The sequence below is a fragment of the Pogona vitticeps genome, chromosome 1 (genome assembly GCF_051106095.1).
Source record: "Pogona vitticeps strain Pit_001003342236 chromosome 1, PviZW2.1, whole genome shotgun sequence".
Taxonomy (NCBI): domain Eukaryota; kingdom Metazoa; phylum Chordata; class Lepidosauria; order Squamata; family Agamidae; genus Pogona; species Pogona vitticeps.
The window spans coordinates 1,088,303-1,111,758 of NC_135783.1; the positions used below are offsets into that span (position 1 = coordinate 1,088,303).

Genomic DNA, 23,456 nt, shown 5'->3' on the forward strand with positions numbered 1-23,456 from the left:
ATATGTGCATATGCGCAAGAGAGCTCTGCCCCCCCTGCGGGCGCGCCACCTCCCCAACTGGTCCGTGGTTGTGGACCACTGTACTATACCACACTAGGTATCCAATTAGTCAATTAGATTATAATAAACTCCCTGTGTAAAGAAAGAGCCATTAGTTTGAAAACATCGCAGTAATAACTAGAAGCCAACATGGATTTGTCAAGAACAGATTTTGCCAGATTAATCCTGTCTTATTTTTCAATTAGGTAACTGCCCTGGTAGACTGTGGGAATGCTGTAGACATAATATATCTAGACTTCAGCAAATCCTTTGACAAAAGTACTGTATCCCATTATATTCTGATTAGCAAGCTAACTAGGTGTGGACTCAATAAGAACAGCTGTCAGATAGATACACAGTTGGCTTCAGAATTAGGGAGTACTTATCAATGGCTCCTTCCCAAACTGTAACAAGTGATGTATCTCAAGGCTCAGTCCTGGCTCGATGCTCTTCAGTACAGTGGTGCCTCGCTTTACAATTGCCCCGCATTACCATAAATTCGCTTTATGACGATCTTTTTGAGAGCGCGAAACGATGGTCTAAATGGGGGAATTTTGCTTTGCAATGATCGGTTCCCTGCTTCCCAGCTGATCGGCGGTTTCAAAATGGCCGCCAGGTAATTAAAATGGCTACCCGCTGTGTTTAGGGATGGATTCCTCGCTGTACAGGCAGCGAAAATGGCCGCCGTATGGAGGATCTTTGCTGGATTGTGAGTTTTTACCCCATTGGAACGCATTGAACAGGTTTCAATGCGTTTCAGTGGGGTTTTTTAATTTCGTTTTACGATGTTTTCGCTTAACGGTGATTTTCCTGGAACGGATTATCGTCGTTAAGCGAGGCACCACTGTGTTTTTTGTTAATGACTTGGATGAGGGAGCACATGGAATATTTATCACTTTGCCGATGAGACAAAATTGGGTAGAATAGCTAATACCTTGGTAGACAGTAACAAAATTCTAAAAGATCTTGATAGACTTTAGCATTGGCCTGAAAACAACAGATTGAAAAAGAAATTCAACAGGGATAAGTTCAAAGTACTGCACCTCGGAAAAAAGAAACCAGTTGCACAATTACAAGATGAAGGATACCTGACTCAGCAAAACCACGAGTGAAAAGGATCTTGGAATTGTCATAGATCACAATCTAAATATGAGCCAACCTTGTGATCTGGCTACAAAAAAGCAAATGCTCTTTTCAGCTGCCTTACCAGAAGTATAGTCTTCAAATTCTGCAAGATATTCGTAGTTGTTTAGTCGTGTCCGATTCTTCGTGATCCCATGGACCAGAGCACGCCAGGCCCTCCTATCTTCCACTGCCTCCCGGAGTTCTGTCAATTTCATGTTGGTTGCTTTGCAGACACTGTCCAGCCATCACATCCTCTGTCGTCCCCTTCTCCTCTTGTCGTCACACTTTCCTAACATCAAGGTCTTTTCCAAGGAGTCTTCTCTTCTCATGAAATGGCCAAAGTACTGGAGCCTCAGCTTCAGGATCTGTCCTTACAGTGAGCACTCAGGGTTGATTTCCTTTAGAATTGATAGGTTTGTTCTCCTTGCAGTCCAGGGGACTCTCAAGAGCCTCCTCCAGCACCACAGTTCAAAGGCATCAATTCTTCGGCGGTCTGCTTTCTTTATGGTCCAGCTCTCACATCCATACATCACAACAGGAAAAACCATAGCTTTGACTATTCGGACTTTTGTTGGCAAGGTGATGTCTCTGCTTTTTAAGATGCTGTCAAGGTTTGTCATCGCTTTCCTCCCCAGAAGCAGGCGTCTTTTAATTTCGTGGCTGCTGTCTCCATCTGCAGTGATCATGGAGCCCAAGAAAGTAAAATCTGTCACTGCCTCCATATCTTCCCCTTCTATTTGCCAGGAGGTGATGGGACCAGTGGCCATTATCTTAGCTTTTTTGATGTTGAGTTTCAGGCTGTTTTTTGCACTCTCCCCTTTCACCCTCATTACAAGGTTCTTTAATTCCTCCTCACTTTCTGCCATCAGAGTGGTATCATCTGCATATCGCAGATTGTTGATATTTCTTCCAGCAATCTTAATTCCGGTTTGGGATTCCTCCAGTCCAGCCTTCCGCATGATGTATTCTGCTGCAAGATATTAGTTTGCTTCTATTTGTTTAATTTATTTAATGATCTTAACGTGCAATTTGTTTTTTTTTTTTTATGTGATTGTTGTAAACCACCCAGAGTAACCATTGGTTAATGGATGGTGTATAAATAAAATATGTATAACAAATAGTATGAGTGTTCCCCCACCCCCTTGAGATGTCTCACTATTCATTGGTTGCTCTTTTTTCTCTCCTCCTATACGAGCGTAATGTCCAAAATCATAATTAAATCCATTAATACTTCAAATTTAAGACCAGTCTGGGTACTTTGCAGCTATGTTGCTCCTATGCTGATCTGGGTGCAATTTTTTTTGTACTTCTTCATAGTATCACCAGACCTTGAAAAGCTTCATAGCTTCAGTTTCCATGTAAAATCAGTGGTTATTTGGAGGGGAAAAGGGAAACATTTGGATACTGTTGGGGCCATAACTGGTGATAAGTTCAAGCATAAATCTTCTGTGATTCAAAAATATTCTGGATTTGACAGTTGAAAGTACCTGAAATGACTCTTCTGTTTGTTGATTGTCATTTAATATCTGTGATTCAGTTTCATGACTTAAAGAATTGACACTTGGGATCCTGTCATGTGATTTGAGATTTGGGTTGTGGCAGGATTATGATCCCTTTTAGGTTCCTTAAACATGTTCAACCAATTTGTGTGTACTTTGCAATCCTGTTTGGACATAGCTTCCACTGTAAAGTGGACTGAATCTGATTTCAGTCCATATAAAATACATTAGGCTTTGTCAATATGAATTGGTAGTGAAGATAGGTGTACATTATTCATCATTGGGTTGGTTGGTTTGCTTTTTTTGGCATGGTAAATTTGATTTAAATTAACTATTTCAAATCACGATTGAAACAGTGGTTAAATTATTACTCAGAGAAATTCCATTTACTCATGAGCTCCTCCTCCCCACCATCCAGAGTGTGTCGTTTGTGCTTCCTGTAACCTTAGTACACATTTTCCGTAATCACCTTGTTTGAGTTGACTCTGCTTTCATGAAGATTACACTCCTTGACACACCCAATCTGTGTCACTGGAGTTGTCAATAAACAGAGGGGTTGCTGGAGGTGGAGTTACTCTGGGAAGTCCTTCCTAAGGTTATAGCAAGCAACAGTGAACTCTTTTTTTTTTGTAGGAAATCACGTGTTTCAATTGAAATCCAGTCTGTTCCCTGCCAGAGAGAGAGAGAGAGGACTTGCTTTCATAAAGCTGCAGAGTGACAGCAGTGAGGGTTGCCGACTCTTGACGGAAGCTGCCTTCACAGTCCTAGGCTTCCAGGAATCTCCAATATTCTAACCTGTTTCCCCAAAAATAACCTAACTTGAAAATAAGCCCTAGTATGAGTTTTCAGGAGGCTCGTAATATACGGTAAGGGTAAGCCCTACCCCCAAAATAAGCCCTAGTTAAGTGAAACCCCACCATACACCCTTGTGCAGCAACCAGAAGTAGATGACCTGACTATTTGAATAGGTTGTACATGAAAAAAAAAATCCCCTGAAAATAAGCCCTAATGTGTTTTTTGGAGCAAAAATTAATATAAGACCCTGTCTTGTATTTGGGGAAACACAGTAGTCTGATACGTGGGGGAGAGGGAAACTCCAAGGATTTTTTCAGTCACATTTGGAAAACAAGGTAGAGATGAGGTCTGTGGATTCTCACCTCCATGTATTGTTGCAAATCAGTTTGTATCTTTGGAGCCAGTTTGACTAATATATATTTTTTTCTGATGGGTTCTGCTAATAGACTGAATATGAAGAGGGAGAGAAATAATAAGCTAGACAAGCTATATAGAGGCATCTATAACCCTATGAAATGGGGAGCTCAGTCTGAGAACTGTAGGATCCATTTCACAAAACATATTTTCAATTAAGTGGCTATGTTATATCACAAAACAGATTTAGAATTTTAATACCTATCCTATAATGGAGATGCCCAAGTGTGAGGTAGTGGATAGAGTGATGATGGACTATGACTCAGCAGGCCTGGGTCTGAATCCCCTCTTGCTCATGGAAGTGTGTGTGTGTGCGTGTAGAATTGTTAACATTGCTCCTTAAATACTTTACTTACCTTGAACATAACAGCAACTAACACTACATAGTTATTTAAGAAACTGAATTTTAGCATTAAAAATATGAAAATAATTTCAATTTCAAATCTATTTTTTTTTAAAAAATGGTTTTTATCCACGGTTGGTTGGTTGGTTGGTTGAATGAATGACTAACTAACTAACCGGTTGGTGAAACTTGCCAATAATATCAGTGGCAATTTTAGCAGCTAAGAGGATTCATGAATTAAACGTTTCCCAGAGTTCTGTCTTCTGCCAACTTTGCTTTGAAACTCTATAGAGCTGCTTAGAGGTCAGAAAAAGAATTCAAGAATGGTGTGTAAATTTTAAATACTGTATAGAGAAAAATGTAGGTAGGATATAGGAAAAAAGCCCAAATAGGATGCAGCAAGCCCAAAGTCACTTGGAGGGTTGTAGTCTTTTCCTTGAGCAGAAGGACCACAGCTTTGTATGAATGTGAAAAGTATAAGGGGGAGTGTTAAGGAAGATTCACTGGAGAGTTTGTGGGAATTTGTGGAAAGAGTCCAGAGCCGGGTGGATGTCGGGCAGTTTCACCGTGTTCCTGTGGCATTGGGGGAGTGCCGTGTCCTCCTTCAGATTCACAGTGCACTGAATGGACATTTTCTGATGGTTCAACAGGTGAGCCTCCGAATTGCTGCGGCTGTTTCTGCAACCTCAGTTCCATGCCTAATCAATCGGAATGGGATATTGGCCTGCTGGCCTAGTATGGGCTACTCCTCTATGTGAGAGTTTTCATGGGGGGTGGGGTGGGGGAGCTCTGAACTTCTTTGAGGTTAACTGGGATACCAGCAGCTAGAGACAACCGTAGAAAGACGGTGACAGAAGAAAGCAAATCTTCCCGTGACCTCCCTGAGTGACTTTTATGTAGACCGACATTAGGACAAAATAAGAGCCCTGTGGCGTAATTCTCATCTGGCAGGACGGGCACTAAAGAGTGGGCAAGGCAAGACTCTCCTAGCCAACCCTTCTAGAAATAGACCTCCAGAGAGGTGCTGGCCCACTCAACCCCAGAGGGGTAACCCAGAAGATGGCCCATGTCCATCGTGCGAAGGCAGAGGAGGTGCTAGGCGAGGTGGCAGTCTCCCTGGCCTCGTCTCCTTTGGGAAATCAGAAGCCTCCCTGCTGAAACCCAAGTTTTCAAAGCCTGAAATGTTTGTGGGTGCCCTGGAAATGTCTGGAGTCGCATCGCTTCTTGAATATATGTGATAGAGGTGCGTCTGTATATAGACCCACCCGCTTGCAGACATGTAGACACAAATGTATTATATATACACACAGAGACTATCTTACTGCTTTATGGCAAGGATGGAAATATGTGCCACATTGGGTTCCCCTCTCAGTTTTGGAGTCCTGTAATGCATGCTTATGCGCGACTGCCTTTGCATAGGGTTGGGAAATTTCAGTCAGGTCCAACTGGGCTCCTGACCAGAACTGATTGCAGGGAAAATAAAAATCCCGTATTAACAGCAGTGGGGCTGGCTAAGGGTCCATTTCAGCTTGAGTCCGGGCTGTCTGAGGGACTTTATCTCCCACTATGAGCCTCTCCATGTTTTATGATCTTTGCCCGCTTGATGGAAACGAGAGAGGACCTTCCTGTTGGCTATGCCTTACCTGTGGAACTTCCTTTCATGGGACATCCGACTGGCCCCCTCCCTGCTGTCCTTCTGGCAGGCAAATATCTATTTGGAGGCAGGCTTTTAATAAATAAATTGGTGCTGAGAAAATAGTTTTAATGGGAGGGGGTGAGTTTGAGTCCTTTATTTTTAAAAAAAGGTGTTTTAAAAAATTCAAATGGTTTTTATTCAGTACTTTTTAGTGCTTAATATGTGTAACTGGTTTTTTTTAAAAAATAGGGCCAAAGTCCTGTTGCTTATCATCGAAAGTCTCACCAGAGTAGACTCGCTAAATCAGTGGGGATTTGGTGAACAAGTCACAGATTGAGTAGGCCCATTTAAATCAGTGGGCCTTATGGAGGAGTTGATTCAGTGGGCCTCCTCTAAGGTGATTTACTGAGGTAACCAACTGAAGTTTGGCCTTTTATAGTGATTTTTGAGTGCTAACACTGGTTTTTACATTCTTTGTTGGCAGCTTTGGGTTCCTTTGTTGGGAAAAAGTTGGAGTATAAATTAAGGAGACCGATGAATATATGCTATAGCATGGTGTCGTGTTAGTTGCTGTTCATGACATTGTGGTGGTTGAAAGTGGAGCTTGCCGAGTCAGCTTTGGCGATGGTGGCTAGTGCTTTACGGCACGTACACAGACAAAATGTCAATTTTTGTCCCAGGGGGACGTGTGGCACTCTGGGTTTGTCATAAGTGTGCTTCTCAGAATTGTTCATTTTGTGTCTTATAGGCATAGACTTCAAGATCAAAACAGTGGAGTTGCAAGGAAAGAAGATAAAGCTACAGATATGGTAAGTGATGCTTCATAACATGAGGCATGGAGGCTGACCCACAACAAGGACATGTGCTTTTATGAATGCCTTGGAAGAAGCCATGCTTCCCTTGTCATCCTTTAATCATGGGTGGCTGCGTTCGGAAGGGGGCAGAAGGGTTCGTTGAACAAAATCTGGCTGGGAAATTTTCTGACATCATAGTCTGTCACCACACAACTGCTGATTGGCTCAGTTTGCACATGTTAACCAATTGAAGTACAGCAGTACCCCTGTATGGGTGGGGAATTTGTTTTGTGCGACAAATATTATCACACGAACATTATACATCGCATGGTCGCTGGCTCCCTCTAGTGGCCAGTTCTGATAACTTCATCTTTTAAAATGTAAATATCTAGGATTTTTCTTTTAATATTTTAAAATATTTTCATTATAGATAAAAAGGCAAAAGAAAAAGAAAAAAAAGACAAATACATGGTGGCACCTTGAAGACTAAGTGATCTTATGTCTGATGAGGTGGACTTGTCCACAAAAGCTCATACTGAAAAATATAAAAGTTATTTATTTTATTTATTTATTTATTCAATTTTTACCCCGCCCCCCTAGACAACGTCTACTCGGGGCGGCTTACAAAAATTAAAACACATTAAAACAATGTAGAACAATAACTAACATAATGCAATTATTATAATTAATATTATCCAAGATGGCAACATTAAGAACCAGAAAAAAGGGGGAAAAGAACTTAGGTGACTGGGGGGAAGGCCTGTCTGAATAACCATGTTTTTAGTTGGTTTTTGAACACACCCAGCGAGGGTGCCAGCCAAATTTCAGTGGGAAGTGTGTTCCACAGCCGAGGGGCAACTGCCGAGAAGGCCCGGTTTCTTGTTTTCTCCTTCCAGGCCTCCCTCGGCGTCAGTCCCCTCAGCCGTCCCTGCTGGCTATGTCGGGTGACTCTGGTAGATCTGGGTGGGAGGAGGCGATCTGCCAAATATTGAGGTCCCAAACCGTTTAGGGCTTTATATGTAATCATTAATACTTTGAAGTCAATGCGGAAACGAATAGGTAACCAGTGCAGCGCAGCCAGAGTGGGGGAGATGTGCTGATATTTTCTCACCCCACTAATAAGCCTGGCTGCTGCATTCTGGACCATCTGGAGTTTCCGCATGAGCCTCAAAGGCAGCCCCACGTAGAGCGCGTTACAATGGTCTAGTCTCGAGATTATGAGCGCATGGACTAGAGTAGTGAGGGCCCCCCGATCAAGATATGGCCGCAGTTGGGCAATCTGCCATAGATGAAAATAGGCAGAACGGACCACGGACGCCACCTGGGTTTCCATGGTTAGCGCCGGGTCCAGATATATCCCCAAGCTGCGGACCTCACTCTTTGTGGCAAGTTAGTCTTCAAGATGCCACCACATTTTTCCTCCTTTTTTTCCCCATTTTCCTTTTACCTAGAATGCTTGCACAGACTAACATGGGTACTCCTTCTACAACTACAGCTTCATATTCTCAGATCATGAACTGCAGACAAGGGCATCCTTCTTATGAAAAAATGAAAGCCGTAGTGTTACCTGAGAGGGGAAATGGTTGCACCAGATGGGGTCAGAAAAGAGTGCACATTCTCACATTTACCTCTCTGTTCCAAAAAAAATAAAATAAAATAAAAATTGTTGCCTTCTTTAAGAGTCTTCTTTTGTTTGATCTGTCTCCTTTTTTCATTTTGAGACCTAGATCAAAAGAAGACTCTTAAAGGAAGCTCTTCTGTATTACAGTGGACCCTTGACTTACAGACTTTTTGAGTTACAGACTTCTCTGGCCGCAAAATTTAGGTTTGACTTGCAGACTGAGATTTGACTTACAGACCAGAAAAAAACCAAAATGGAACAAAAACAGCCTGTTACGGGATTAATCGGTTTTCAATGCACCGTAGGTCAATGGAGACTTGACTTACAGACTTTTTTACTTGAGAACTGCCTTCCAATACGGATTAAGTTCTCAAGTCAAGACCCCACTGTACTCATTGGGTTGTACAACTAAAGTGAAACTAAGTTAGTCTGAAGAAAGTTAAATGGCATTTGATGTGTCTAGATTTATGCTCCAAACAGTGGGCATAGCATGTATTCTCAGCAAATGAGCTTTCTGGGGAAATGACATGGTTCTAAAGATGCATGCTGACTTTACATTTTCTTGGAATTAGGTTTTATAGCAAATAGTCTTAACATTGTAGTGTAAAATCACTCTGTGATGCTTAATAAGAGAGCTGTTGTGTCTGATCTCTAAAGGAAGTAGAAGCTGGGGGTTCTGTTAATTCTAATTGTATTGATCAGATATCTGCAAGCAGTTTTGCTTTCAAAGCAGTTGGCAAAGGAGGTTGGTACGGCAATGGCTTGCAAGATTCTTCATTGGCCAGGCCCTGTCTCTCAGCCTGATGGATAAAAGTGGGGAGAGGGGTGGAGGAAGAAAGAGGCTATTTATACCACTCGACTCTCATTGGGATCTATACGTAACTAGACCTAATAGAGTCTGCTCAGAGACTGCTGCTGCAAAAGCTCAAGCGTTCATCTTCAGCAGTCATGGCCCTCCCTCTCAAGGGTGTCACCAGCCCCTGCAGTTGCTGCTGCGCACGTTGCCATGCAGGGAGCCTTTTTAAGGCCAAAGGGATTCTGTGCATCTGGGAAAAAAACATTTAACAGGTGGGCTGTAGTCCAGGTAACTTTATTTCTGTCACTAGAAGGCTTTCAACTTGGCACCTCATGGAAAAACTTCCTTGTTTTATCTGGCTCCAGCCTATCCAGATCATTTTGAATTTTGTTTCTGTCTTCCAGGGTATTAGTTGTTCCACCCAATTTTGTCTCATCTGCTGATTTGATAAGCGTTCCCCCTCACCCAAGTCATTAATAAATAAAAATGTTGAAGAGCACTGGGCCCAGGACCGAGACTTGTGGCGATCCAGTTGTTACCTCCTCTCAGTTTGAGAAGAAGCCCTAGATAAGTACTCTTGGAGTACGGTTTTGTAACCAGCTGTGTATCCAGCAGACAGTTGTTCTATCCAGCCTACATCTCCTTAGCTTGCTAATCAGGAAGGGTTGGCGCAGGGCTTTAACCCTTTCTAGCCTTGGAGTCATAAAGGGAATGCAACTGCTAATTGTACTGGAAAGAAATGTGGGCATTTCCATTCCCTGTTTGCCCTGATCCTGATAATGGCCATCCCCTGCTCCAGCTGATGCTGGTTGTTGATAGTTGTGCTTTGTTTGCTTCTAAGCTTTTAACAAGACAAGGCAAAGAACAATTCATAGAAAACCTTTCTCTTGAGTAAAGATTTTTAATATTTACAGTGAAACTGTTTTGATTGCATTCCCCATAAATGGAGTCATGGCTGTTGTGCTAAGGTGGATTTTGCCATGATTCCATAGATCCCATCTCTCAAAATGAATTCCGCTGGGGATGAAGTGGGCACCCATGAACGCATTCCCCTGTAAAGTCTTGAGTTTCAGGGTGTTGCCATGGTAGACATCAGTGGACCTAAGAATACAGGGAGTTGCGTTGTGCAGAGTCAGGCCATAAGTGTATCCAGGACAGAGCAGCCTTCCATAAGCTGACATGGGTCTGCCTTCTGCATAGCAATTCAAACGTTACTCTAGAAACGATCATCTTGTCCTGCTACTTGTTTAACATGCTGGGCAAATGGTTATTTTTAATCTTAACATCCAGGCACATCTTATTATTACTTGATCTCATTATGACCACATCAGTGTTCTTCCATGTTGCATTTTTAATGTTATCAAGGTCATCCTTAAAGGGCCCTCACCTTGATCCCAGTAGGAGGAGGATGCAGCCCCCACCTACCGAATATTACTCTGTGCTTCTTCCTTCTTTTCCTCAGTCCAGCATTTCATCTTCCATTCTTAATTGCAAAGTGTAGGCTGCAATGGAAATTCATGGCTTTTTTTTAAAAGGCTGTAGTTGCTTCCTAGAAGTGCTGCTGGTATAATTTGCAGGAGGGCTGGAGTTTTTACTGGGAGATACATATTCTAGGGAGTCAGAGCTTGGTCTTGCCCCACATGATGCTCCTTATAACTGTTCTGTGGCTGGCAAGGTTAGCAAAGCAGCCCACAATTTCAGAAACCAAAGAGTTACCAACACCCGTGTAGTTTAAAGAGGAGAAGGATGCTGGCAAACCCTCATTTCGTGCCTTTTTAATTAATGTTTGGCTGCTCTAAGTATAAATGTGTGTTTGCTTCCCTGCTGCACTAAACGTAGATATGCCCACCTAAATGGTACTGTTTGCTTTCTTTGTGTTTAATGCTGCCTTGTTTTAAGTGGGGTGGGTGAACATTGCAGCCTGGATAGGGCCCGCTGATGGGGGAAGAGTTCCAGGAGGGAGATGACACCCGTGGGACCTTCCTGTTGGAAGACTTGCTCCCAGAAATGTCGGGAGTCGTGGTAGAAAAAGTCTTTTCCCCTAACCTGTTGATGAAAACAGAAGAAATTAAAAAAATTGGGTGGAGGGGGGGGGGTTGAGCACTGCACAATAGCGAGGAGTGGCCGAGGGCCTGAGTTCTCAATTGGCTAGAAAGACCAGTTTGATGAGACGGTCACCGCATTGCTGGTGAAATTCCATGAGCCAGAGATGATGAAGGAAGTTTTCATTGCTGAAGATAACAATCCTCTTCAGTGTTTGAAGGACTGCTTCAAATTTCAAGGCATAGCCATGCATTCTGGCTGTTACATGATCTTGGTGGTATAAATATAAAAAAGCCTTCAGATTTTCAGTGGTAGATCCCAAGCTTTCAACGCATTTCAGCTATAGGCTGCCTGCTCTTTCGCTACTACCATTTCCCACATCTTTTAACCTCTCTTGTATAAATCATAAACCTCCAAAGAGCCTTGTCTGTTATCTGGGGGTGCTCTCCCCACTTACTCCAGGCCTTGGGGAGGTCCGGTTCTCTTTGTGGAGAAGGAGCCTCGGTATGTCTGCTGGCAGTAGTTGCAAATGGCTGCTTATAGGAGTAACCCATCTAACAGAAGCTACCGGAGAAGGGGGGGGGGAAAGGGCTGCCTCAAAGTCAGAAACAGATAGGTCAAAGCATTTGTGGGATCACACATCCAGGAGCAGAAAAACTTTGTGTGTTGGGCCAGGGGAACCTTCAGGTTGGTGCTAAGGTAGGGCATGTTGTCAGCAGGGCGCCCTTTCCTCCCTGCAGGCAGAAGTCTCTGTTTGGTGCTGCCTGGTCACTTCCAACTTAGGGTAACTAAAGGAATGAATGGCCTCCAAAAGATCTTCTCATTAACAGGAAGTCCAAGGACAGGGAGTTGCAAAAGGCCCAGTCCAACAGTCAGGCTGCATGGTCTTTTTTTCTCCATTTCACTATTCTTTGACCTCTATGTGTACATTTCTGCCTTCACCCCATGTATAAATATGTCAGCTGCAAGGGGGGTTGGAGTGGATGACCCCTGGGATCCCCTCAGACTCCTCAGCCCTGTGATCCTGTGAACCGAGAATACAAGGTCATGCATTTGAGGGCAGGGGTTCTAGTCCTTCAGATTGTGTTCAGGCTTTAAGATGCCATGAGACTCTTAATCTGTTGCAGCAGAAAGAACAAGCTCCGTTCTTTCCCTAGCCGCTTGGCCCAAGGAGAAAGCAGGGCAGCTCCTGAGAGCGGTGGATTGGGCGAAGGGAAGGAGGGACTCCCGCTGGATGTCCCTTCCAGGGGCTCTCTAGCCCAAATCCAGCTTGTGCTCCTCTGCTCCCCTTGAGAAGCAGTGGATCAGTGCTGTGGCATGGGGTAGTAGCACCCTTGGGAACACTAGCCTGCAGGGGGTTTGTTGTGAGTGTGATCTTTGAAGCCTTGCAGCATTTCTGTGGCAGATGCCCCTTAGCAAAAAGGGATCCAGGTGCTTGTCTGTGGGCTTTGACTTTTCTGCTTCCGTTGCCGAGTCCGGTGAGGGGCTAAAGAAACCTGTAACCTCCCGTTGAAGAAATGCCAGCAACCTTGTTTGCTGTAAGTAAGCCTAAATCAATGCATGTTGAGGCACGGAATCTTACCTTCAGACATCCGTTGGTGTGGCCTGAACTGTCATTACATTGATCCAGGGACTAACCACCCATCTTGGGATTGTTGTGATCGGCTGTGTGCCAATAGCTGCCCTGTGTGTGTCGCTGCTTGGAAGAAGGCAAATTCCGTGTTGGGGAATCATTGGGAAAGAAATGGGAGGTGAACCTGTCGGTTTCATGTGGCCCATGGACCAGACCTGCGGTGCGACTGTACTTGGACAGCTGCATATTGTTCCTGCCACCTCACCAAAAGAAAGGATATTGTTTCTCCCCCCCCCCCCCGGAAGAGTGAGGAAAGGAACAGCTACGTGATCCAGCAGCTTTCAGAGGCAAAGTTGCGACATTTGGGGATCTTCCGTTTGCAAGCCTGCAGAGCGGATGGCCCGACAGTAGTTACAAACCTCCCGACAAGAGTGTGATGTTGTCCTTTTGTGAGTGTGAGCAGCCCAGAGGTTTGGGGAACTGCAGGAGCAGAAGGCACGCCCTGGTCTGCAGCACAAGAACGTGGTTGTTGGGAACCATCGAGGCTTGCCAGCAGGCCCATCCAAAGGCCCTCCTCCTCCTCCTCCAGCAGAGAGGCTCCCTTGCCCTTGCTGGAGGCCTCTTTCAGGCTGGGGGCTTGTGAGAGATGCATGTCTAGGGAAGGAGGCTCTTCTCTTTTCCTGAACATGGGAGAGAGCCTTGTGATTCCCTGGTGCTGCCTTGAGCCATAGGCACATTAAGCAACACCTCCTGGGGTGGACAGACACAGTATTCTGAGTGTCCGTTTGACCAGTGGGCCATGGTCGACCACCCTGGGCGCTCCTGACGGAGAGAGGAGCCCATGCAACAACCAAGGCAGGGCTGGCGTGTTACGGGCAAGCCCTCTCCTCCTCCAAGGAGCTGGACGTCGGGGCAGAGGCCTTATCCTTGACCACCAAGGCTAGCTTTCCTGTAACCATCTCCATAAAGAGGCCTGGGCCGGGGCTCTGAAATGGAAGGGCTTCCTTCGCGGCCCACAAATTCTACTGAGTTTGGTAGTGTGGAGCTGGCATGGTTTCCATCTGGAACTGTTAAGAGACAAAAGGTACACCTCCAGCAGAGAGATTTGGTAAAGTGCAGCATGCTGGGAAAATATAAGGTGCACAATGTTTCTTCAAATGCAGATGATACGTATGGGTTTTTTTAGTCATTTATGCAGCAAGTAGAGGCCTTTGTTTGTTTATTTATTTATTTGATTTATACCCCGCCCATCTGGTCTATACAACCACTCTAGGCGGCTTTAGTTTACACTCCGGACAAGACGTCTTCCCCCCACCCCTCTCTTTGGCATACAAAATGGATGGCTATGTAAGTTCCATCCTTCAGTTAATTCATTCCAATTTTTAGAAAAAATTCTCTTAACGTTATTTCCTGCTAACCATGTGGATAAGTTGACCATTTCATACGGTGGAACGACTGCAGATTCTGGCGATGACCAGTTCAGGGGAACAGTTTGACGTGTGCCTGTCGCGGCCCCGATGTGGGAAGTGAGTCATGGCTCCTACCTACCCATGAGAAGGACTGGTGAAGGCACTGTAGCTCCTGACCCTTTTGATTGGGGCTTACAGGATTTGCAGTCTAAAATACCCATGGGGTGCAGTATTGGGTTTCTCTGGCTTCAGTGAACGAATCAGGAGTGTAACAACTTGCCTTATGCCCAAGAAACCTCTGACTTGCATGTAGGCATTTTGTATCTGAGAGTTCAAGGTCCCTGAGCCATAATGGGGACTTACATTTGCCTCACTGCTTCAGGAAAGGGCCCTGTGAATTGGCATGAGGCTAACAAAAAATCAGGGAGCCCAAGAGCTGTGTTGACAAACATCTGTACCTGGGGGGGGCAAACGTCTTGAATCTGTTTACCAGCTGAAGGAAGCATTTCATTTTTGGGGGGAGCTTTCCTGATTTAAAGGGGGAAATCTGCTTACCATGATGGCACCTGCTAGGCAAGTATTTATATATGCTTGCCTGCTGAATAAATATTAGGAAAAAGAAGAATTCTTTCTGGACATTCAGTTTGTTGTATCACAAGAAGTCAGGAGGATATTCAGAAATAAGCGCTTTGATCCAACATTAAAACAATGCAAGATCTCTCGGACGGCGGTCAAAGTCTCTCATTTAAAGAGCTGTTGTCCGTTCTCCAGTGCTCTTTTAAGAGGTCTGTCATTAAGAACAGGACTCTCCTAGGGATATCTAGACATTCTATCAGGGTTTGACGACAGGGGTAGTCATGAAGGCTGCCAAAGAGTATCCTCAAGGGGAATAGGATCAGTTGTAGCATTTAAGACCAGTTCTGGTGATGTGGCGTCCTCCTCACCCGGCACAAGTTATATGCCTGTTCTGCTTTGCCAGACTCCTGCATGTTTCTCCGCTTCTCTTTACAGGGACACGGCCGGGCAGGAGCGCTTTCACACCATCACCACCTCCTACTACAGAGGGGCCATGGGAATCATGCTAGTGTATGACATCACCAATGCCAAAAGCTTTGAAAACATCAGCAAATGGCTCAGAAACATAGATGAGGTGAGTGGATGGCGCCTGGCTGGGGCTGGTGGGCAGGGGGGAGGGCCCTTGTGCTCCCTGGAGCAGAATGGCTTGGCCTCGGAAGGGGGGGGGTATTGTCATGCTGTATGATGGGGACCCTCTTGGTCCTAGAATCCCCGATGCGTGTCGGGGAGGCTCGCGCAGGGTGGAGCAGGAGGCAAAGAAACATGAAGGAGCCCAAATGGGAGCCGGAAGAGTGGCAGCAACACCAGCTTGACGAAGAAACAGAATGAAGAGTTCGCCGCACCGCTAGCTGGGTTTGGTGGTGCCGTGGAGCGTCACAGAGGTGCTGTGGCACACACTTTGTGGCCCCCTAAACTGTAGCACCGTGGGAAGGAGGCCATAGATTTTACTCACGCAAGGTGCCCGAAACTTCCTAGGAGGACGATCTGTACCTGAGCCAGTCTGGAGAACTAGAAAGGATTCTTGTGCCTCTGTGGAGGCGCAACCAACCTCCGGCCCCAGGAGCCCCACAGCCCATCGTGGGCATGGGCTGCTCTCCTGAGAGGAGCAGATGCAGCTTTCCCTGCTTGTGGGTTGCAGCGCATAAGGCGCATCTGTTCGCAGTTCGCTCACTCACTCGCATCAGGAGTTGTCAAAGGCTTGGTTGTAGAAAACTAAGGCTTGGACTTGTTCTGCCATCTGTATTTTGTGGAAGGGGATCCCTTAGTTCCGCACAGATTCTCCTTGTGTGGCAGCTTTATGTGGCTGTCTGGGTTCTGCCCTGCTGTGGAGCTGCCCTGTGAGTCAGGTTTCAGATCAAGACGGCTGATGTTGTGTTGATACTCGTTGGGCCCTTCAGAGGCTGAGACTCGGCGAATCCTGCTACTCGAGACCATCTCACGCTACAGCCGAGGAAGAGGTGGCACCGAAAGGTCTGCTCCTTGGCCAAATAGCTGGGTCCATCAGCGCCTTCTTTGCCTCTGTGCACATCTAGCTCTAAGCCTGATGGTGCTACAAAGGGGGAGGCCAACCTCCAGTGGCTGTGCCTGGGTAGGTGGTGGTGTCATCCAGTGGGAGAAGTGTATTTATTCAGAGCCTGGTCATGGAAGGGACCGAAATACAGTTCAGATGCCTTTGTGGTGGCTGAGCAAGCTTTAGAGCGCTGCAGTGCAGAATGCAAAAGACTGACATGGAGGAGACTTCCTGCAACTGCTTTTCTGTTCCACTTCAGCAGAGCTGAGTTCTGAAGAATGTTGGGAAGGCTTGAATTAATTTCCATTCCTTTTCCTCTGTCAAGGCAGGTAACCCGAAATGGTGTGTGCTGTGAGACAGGAAATGGACCTCTGGGCTGCTGACTCTCGTGGCAAAGACAGGAGATCTTAAGGCACTAAAAGCTTTTTAGAAAAGACGTCCCTCGGTCCATTTGGCATCGGAATCAGGCCCTCCTTTTCCCGAAAGGAGCAAACCTCTTGTTACTTACAGCATCGGCCTTGGTAGCCTCTGGTGGAAGGCCTGGTTCCGAGTCCCCCCGTCTCCAAAGCGCTGCCCCCGTTTAATGCATGCAAGACCTGCCTTCCAAAGCCACTGTGTGCAATTGAGAAACGTAAGCTCCTGCTTTTTTGGTTGTCCTCTAGCATGCCAATGAAGACGTGGAGAGGATGCTTCTAGGAAACAAGTGCGATATGGATGACAAGAGGGTGGTCCCTAAAACAAAAGGCGAGCAGGTGAGTGGTCGCTCAGCAAGGTCTGTCCTCGTAGCAGGAGGGATCTGAACCGGAGGGAGGGGAACGGCTCCCTCTAGGAAGCCTTCGGAGGACGCTTGAATCCCCTGGAGGAGGGCTTGGTGGGTGCTGCTATGGGTTGGGCTCCTCGGCTAGAAGACTGGAGATAATGGGCGGACACAAGCGAGGGGACGAGCTGTGTGGCCTTCACGAAAGTGACCTCTTCTTATTCTTAATCCTCCTTGATGTCAGTGGAAATGAGAAACTTGGCCTCACTCCTCTCTGAGAGGAGCCTTCCCTTCTTTCCAGAGGGGAGACCATCGTAGGCTGCCTTCAGGCCCATCTTCAGCCTAGCAGGCTGGGAATCATCCTCGTAGACAAACTGAAAATGCAGGGCTGAGCCTCTAAAACTCTGCCTCCACCTGACCCACCCCGACACGTTTAGGCGCCTATCTTCCCCTTCACCCCAGCTGCCAACAGCCAGCGGTGATCTTACCTGGAGGTGGCCTGGTGGGTGGGTTGCCCTTCAGCATCTCTGGAGACAGATTGGGGGAGGCTGCTCTGCCACCCTGAGACTTTGCCCACCAAGTCGTCCTTCTGACTGACCACCCTCCCGGAATTCAAAACCAGCTGATAAGGAATGGAAATCGGCATCTGACAGGAGCAGAACTTCTGTGGCTCCAAAGTTGTGGAAAGCAGACCGGCAGGAGACTGACCTTGTCCTTTGCCATCCCTTTTGTGTTTTGGACAGATTCTTACTCTGTCAAGTATTGGGGGTTTACCTAGAAATGTCTTTTTATTGTTTGTTGAAGAGTGCTATTTATTGGAATGTTTTCAAAATTGTTATATGCTCTGTTGAATTGTTTCATTGCATGTAAAGTTTGGGCATCATTTCTGTGCTACCCTACAACTTTATGTGCTTAAGTGATATGTTTGTTATTGTGCAATGTGTCCCAGGGCAGCTTATTTTGGCCTCTTGGCTGAGGCGGAACAATGGGTAGGAGATGCTTTCCAAACTAACCGACTTTCTCTTTTTGGCTTAGATTGCAAGAGAGCATGGTATTAGGTTTTTCGAAACTAGTGCAAAAGCAAATATAAACATTGAGAAGGCATTCCTCACGTTAGCAGAAGACATTCTTCGAAAGGTAACTGCAGACCGAATTACTCAGCAGAGCGGGGTGGGCCGGGAACAGTTTCGTTCGAACCCAAGACTCTTTGTCTTCCTGTGCACAGAAGCTGGTGCTCCACCTCCAGCTTGCCCCAGGGCGCGATGTCGGCTTCCATCCCATAGTTAAAAATAGACTGCCTTGCAAAGTCGTTACGAGGGTGAAGCTGCACAGAAATTGGAACGGGCTTATGGGGTTTGGCCACGCCCCATCTCCTGAGTCAGGGGTCTTGCACATGTGGCACCCTTGTCATTAACTGCTTTCTTCCACTTGCTGTGGCCTGGGTTTGTAAAAATAACGTGCTATAAAACCGATTCCCAATAGGTAGAGTGTATAGCCCTTCGGGAAGGGGTTTACCTGTCCTTCCTTCTGGTCGCGTTCTGGGTCCCCTGAGTGCCTGGCCCAAGTCTGCAGAGGCTGGCCCAAGTCTTTGTCCCAGCGAAGGCCCAGCGGGGAAATCGGGCTGGCAACCCCCTGGTTGTTTGGTTTGGGTAGGCGCTGAAAAGCTCCTTGTGGGACCTGGCCTGACCTCTCTGGCGTGGCTTCTTTGTTGCAGACCCCGGTCAAAGAGCCCAACAGCGAAAACGTAGACATCAGCAGTGGAGGCGGCGTGACGGGCTGGAAGAGCAAGTGCTGCTGAAGGAATGGGCTTCCCTCGCCAAGCGCCATCCATCGCCCCCTCCCTCTTCTTGCTGCGGAATTTAAACCACTTGGCCCATTTTTAACCTTAAATATTTTTGGTCCTCCTCTTAACATGGCTCCTTTCCTTCGTTCTTCTGTTAGGGGAGAGGTCACTGACTATAATTTTGTTGAAACGAAACTGTATTAAAATCATGTCTGACTTTTATTTTTAACGTCCCGGCTCAACTCAACACCGTCTTCTGGTTGTAATCTATAGCCCAGTCAGTCTTAACAGTAGACCGTAGATCAATCATTTCAGCTCCCTTTCAGCAAATTGTACAAGAATAAAACTTAGCGTTAACCGTTTATTTTGTACGATGGTGGGGTTTTGTTAATGGATACCTGTGCTTAAGTCACCATATTTGCATCTGCAAAAAAACAAAAAGAAAAAAAACAATAATAACTCATTCGCCTTGAGTAGTAAATGGGGTTTATTTTGTCCTGTGCCTTATGTGGAAAGGAACTTTGGTTCTTCCCCCACCCGTCCCACCCCCACCCCTTTTTTCTTTCTTTCTTTCTGTTCTGGTGGAAGCAAGACCGGAGACTCAGTTCTCTGGAGATGGCTTTCCAGCCATCGATGTAGTGAATCAAGGGCCATGGGGGTTAGAGCAAGATATTCCAGCCTGCTTGGTTTCTCCTTTTTGGGCAGGAGGGCATGGAGGCTGTCCCGCTGCCTCTTCTGTTTTAATTCTCTCTAGCAGTTTCCCCCTCTCTTACTGTTTTTGTTTTGGTATTTTGCCTGCATGCTGGTTTTAATTTCTTTTTATGGTGTGATGTGTTAAGAGGTGGCAACACAGTATGTTTGCCAAATTTAATTCAAAGCACTGATCACGGATCTAGCTTTCTGAGATAAAACGTAAAGTATCTTATCTACTAACCTTTATGTCTAGCAAACGTCAGGCCTGTTCCTCCCCACCCCTCCTCCCTTCCTGCATAGTTATTGGGGTTTATGATATGGAAGAATTAATTGCATGCACTCGTTTTCTGTGGAGGAGGCAGTGGCTGCCCTCTCTCCTTCTGTAGGACTCGGCCAGGCCGTTCCCAGATCTGTAGCCATTAATGGGAATTGGGTTTCCTTTGCTGCTCCAGGCAGGTGACGAAGTAGCCTAGTAAATATTTAAGAGGGGGTGGGGGCAGGGCAGGGTTGGGGGGGTACAAGAGGGCAGGTGAGTTGAATGAGCATACCCATAGATCGCTCTCCTTCTGTGTTCTTAAGTTCTTCACAATAAAAAATCCCATGTTTACAACCCTGGGCGATTGTAACTTCTTTCCATTGTTCCTGAAGAAGAGTAACCAAAGATGGGCGTCTGAAGGGTTTTGCAGGAGCCGGGAGGGGCACACTGTGCTCTTGGGCCCCCGTGGGGGTGAGTGTGGGGGCTCCCCCCACCCCCTGTCCATCCATCCGTTGCCTTGCCTCTTCTTCCTGCTCCCAGGAGGTGCCTGTGCTGGGATCAAAAAGGAGGGGGGGTTCCTTTTCCCCTTCTCCAAGGGCTGAGACCAGGGCTGGCCGTGCGAGGGCCAGTTTCCCTGGAAGCCTGTGCTGAACTGGGTGTCCCAGCCGCCTTTTCCCTGCCTGGCTGTGCTCTTGGGGCACCAAAGCAGCAACAGGCTATTGGCAAACTCATGTCCTTGCTCCCCGCCCCAACCCCCTCCTCCCCACCGTGTTAACCTCCCACAGATATGGTCTGGCGGACGGACGCTTCTGGCACTTGTTCTTAGGAAAGTTCCTCTCCTGATTAAACCAGCTGGAGATGATGACTTTGGTTTTAATGAAATGGAAGTGTTCGGAAGCTTCGCCTTGATCTGGTGCCATCTGCATAGCAGGGATCCGCTCTCCTTTCTCTTGTCTCTGTTTCTCTCTCCCTCTCCCTGGGCTTTTTTCCTCCTCTTCCCGGCTGAGGGGCTGCAAAAGCAAAGGCAAAAAAAAGCCCCCCAGGGACTGGAGGGGACAAATCGCCCCAGTTTTGTTCCTCACTGATTGGTGTGTTCTTGATGAGTCTTGTAAATAGATACGGCTACTTTTTCAAATCTGCACTTTCTAACATGATCCATTTAAAAAAAAGGGAATATGGAGTATGCATCAAAATTTTTTGTATAACCTTTGTTTAAAACATGTGCTTTTTATTTGCTTCCTGGGGCTTGGCCCTCCTGTATGAATCTCTTTAAAATCCTTTGTAAATGCTGTGTTCATTAAGCACCAAGCCGTTTAAAAACAAAACAGTCCACTCTCTGGTACTACTAGCTAAAAATTCATATTCTACTTAACAAGTTAAATAAACTGTAATATTTCTAGCCGGTCTATTTCTGTTAATATTGAAAACGGGGGTTGGGTTTTATTGTTTCCCTAGTCCCCTCTTCCAGTTAGAAAGTCAGAGAGGGCAAGCGCGGCCATCGAAGAAGGTGTGTGATGATCATCCAAGAGTTGAAAAAGCAACAGGACTCGCTTGGGGAAAGCTCACCTCTCTGGTCTACACGGGTGCACTGGCAGAAGCCTCAACCTGGGTTTACCTTTTGGGTCCACAGTTAGACGGAGCGCCTCACCCAGTCACTGAGCAGTTCCTAGATGGGTCCACAGCAGACCCACGGAATCAAGGGTTAAATGGTGACTCAAAACATGGATAAAAACCCCATTGACCCCATGGGTCTGCTCTGCAGGGGACTTGCAGTCTGATTCAGGCCATGCCCTGAGTTTCACCGCATGGTGTGTGCCTGCAATCCAGCTAAAGGAGCAACTGCTGTTCCCCTGGGTGTTGGTTGGAAGCCCGTGGCTGCCCCTCCCACCTTGCAGTGCCCTGCCCTGGCACCAAACTTGTGCTTTCTCCGTCAAGAGTTGAAGCAAAGGCCTGGCTGTCTCCCCCAGGCAAAGAAAGGATGGACCTGATCCCAGTGCAAACGGGGACTGCCTCTGAGATCCCATTGGTTCCAGAAGCTCAATCTAGGCAGCAGGCAGCATCTCCGAAATGGAGCAGGAAAGGCCTGCCAACCGGCTGATGGGTCCTTTGGATAAAGCAGAGATGGAACCGGCGGAAGACCTTTGCCCGGGGATGCCCCTAAGCCTACAGGTGGCAGATAGGCGGCGGCTATCCCTTGCCCATGGCCCATTGGCTTGTGTGACTACCTTGTACGCGTATCAAGTTGCCCTCTTTTCCACATCCTCCTGCTGCTGCATGACAGCTGTTCAGCTCCCTAGCAGCAATTTCACAGCTGTGATACACAGGGGCTGTAGTTTAACTGTGTGGTCCTGTTGATGGACAGGGCAGGCTGAGGACCTGGAATGGTTGGCACCTGAGCATGCCATCTGTGTTTGTGCAGCAACCAGCAGCTTGAGAAAAGCAACACCCTCCTGTCCTCAGTTTTGTAGGGGAAGCACCAACTGAAAAGGTACAGCCATGTCTTTCTTTCTTTCTTTCTTTCTTTCTTTCTTTCTTTCTTTCTTTCTTTCTTTCTTTCTTTCTTTCTTTCTTTCTTTCTTTCTTAGCTGTAAGGGAAAGCTAAACTTAGGATGCAGATTATTACTCTTTACAGTAAATAAATAAATCCGTTCACACTAGGATGGTTGCATAAATAAAGACCACACCTTTTCGGACAGTGTAATACCCCTTCACATGTCTTGTTAGCCTGATTTGTTCATTTGGAAAAACTCTGCTTTCCGGCATCTCACGCCTGCTGAAAGAAGCCCAGTTCTTGGGCTCTGTGTGGATGTATTATTGCCCTGTGTGGGAGCTGCTGGGGGAACATATGTTGGGGCCTTGGAATCTGTTTCCCAGCAGTTTTGTGCTCCTGGCAGCCCAGGCTCCATCTCCGGCCATGGCCAGGGAGGTTCCCACCACAAAGCCCAGTCTCTTGAAGGGGAGTGCCCTCTGCCCTGCCTCTCCACCAGCACTGCTTCCCGGTGGTGACCTTCAGGGGTGGCCCTAGGCTTCGTCCGTGCGTTCATTGCCTGCGCTGTATTCTTCCTCCAATGAAAACTTGGAAGGAGCACCATCGCTCAAGACAGAGGGGGTCGTCTTTGGTTGACTGGGGCTCTTTCAGGCTCTGCTTCACAGGAATTGCCAGTTGCCCCAAACGCCAGCTGCTCGTGTTGTGCCAAGGCAGCTTCTTTCCTTGCCGTGGCACAGCCTGCGTGTCTTCTCTTCCTTGGCCCTTGTCACACGAGACGGGGTTCAGGGTGTCATAATGCATCATTTTGCACAATGCCTGAACACAGAGCCCTGGCAGGGCTTGCACCACCTCCTCCACCGCTCACACTGGGAGGGACTGGGACGAGGAATACAGCTAAAAGGGGGAAGCCAGCATCTGTGAGGGTCTGAAAACTATCTTGTACTCATGTCCTACACAGGCTCCTCACACTGAAGGCAGACCAAGTGGTGCCAAACCCCATTTCTGATGGGTGTGTGTGCAACACCTCCCATCCTGCCTCTGTTGGCTTCCAAGAACCAGCCTTTCTTTTTAGGTCTGGGCCATTTGGGGAGCTTGCGTGGGACCCACTCAGCAGAGCCCCCACCGAGCGGAAGAGAGCTGCAGCAGGGTGTTGCCCGCACCTCTCCAGAGACCCCGCTTCTCCTAGGGAGACCCCTCTGACCCCACTGAAAGAGTTTCTCCTTGGGTGGCTGCTCTATGACTGGGGAAGTCGCTTGCCCGAGCAGGACCCCAAATAAAATACCAAGAGGGAGTTTGCACATTGATA

The 23,456-nt window shown here is 46.9% G+C and overlaps 1 protein-coding gene across 1 annotated transcript in view; it reads left to right on the forward strand.

The window, feature by feature from the left end:
- Nucleotides 1–21,061, forward strand: part of RAB10 (RAB10, member RAS oncogene family) — a 39,812-nt gene extending 18,751 nt beyond the window's left edge. The window contains exons 2-6 of the mRNA XM_072985760.2: nucleotides 6,600–6,660; nucleotides 15,099–15,237; nucleotides 16,836–16,925; nucleotides 17,966–18,067; nucleotides 18,645–21,061. Of these exons, the coding sequence (XP_072841861.1) occupies nucleotides 6,600–6,660; nucleotides 15,099–15,237; nucleotides 16,836–16,925; nucleotides 17,966–18,067; nucleotides 18,645–18,728 (476 nt within the window). The 3' untranslated portion in view covers nucleotides 18,729–21,061. The remainder of the gene's footprint in view (nucleotides 1–6,599; nucleotides 6,661–15,098; nucleotides 15,238–16,835; nucleotides 16,926–17,965; nucleotides 18,068–18,644) is intronic.
- The last annotated feature ends 2,395 nt before the right edge of the window (nucleotides 21,062–23,456 follow it).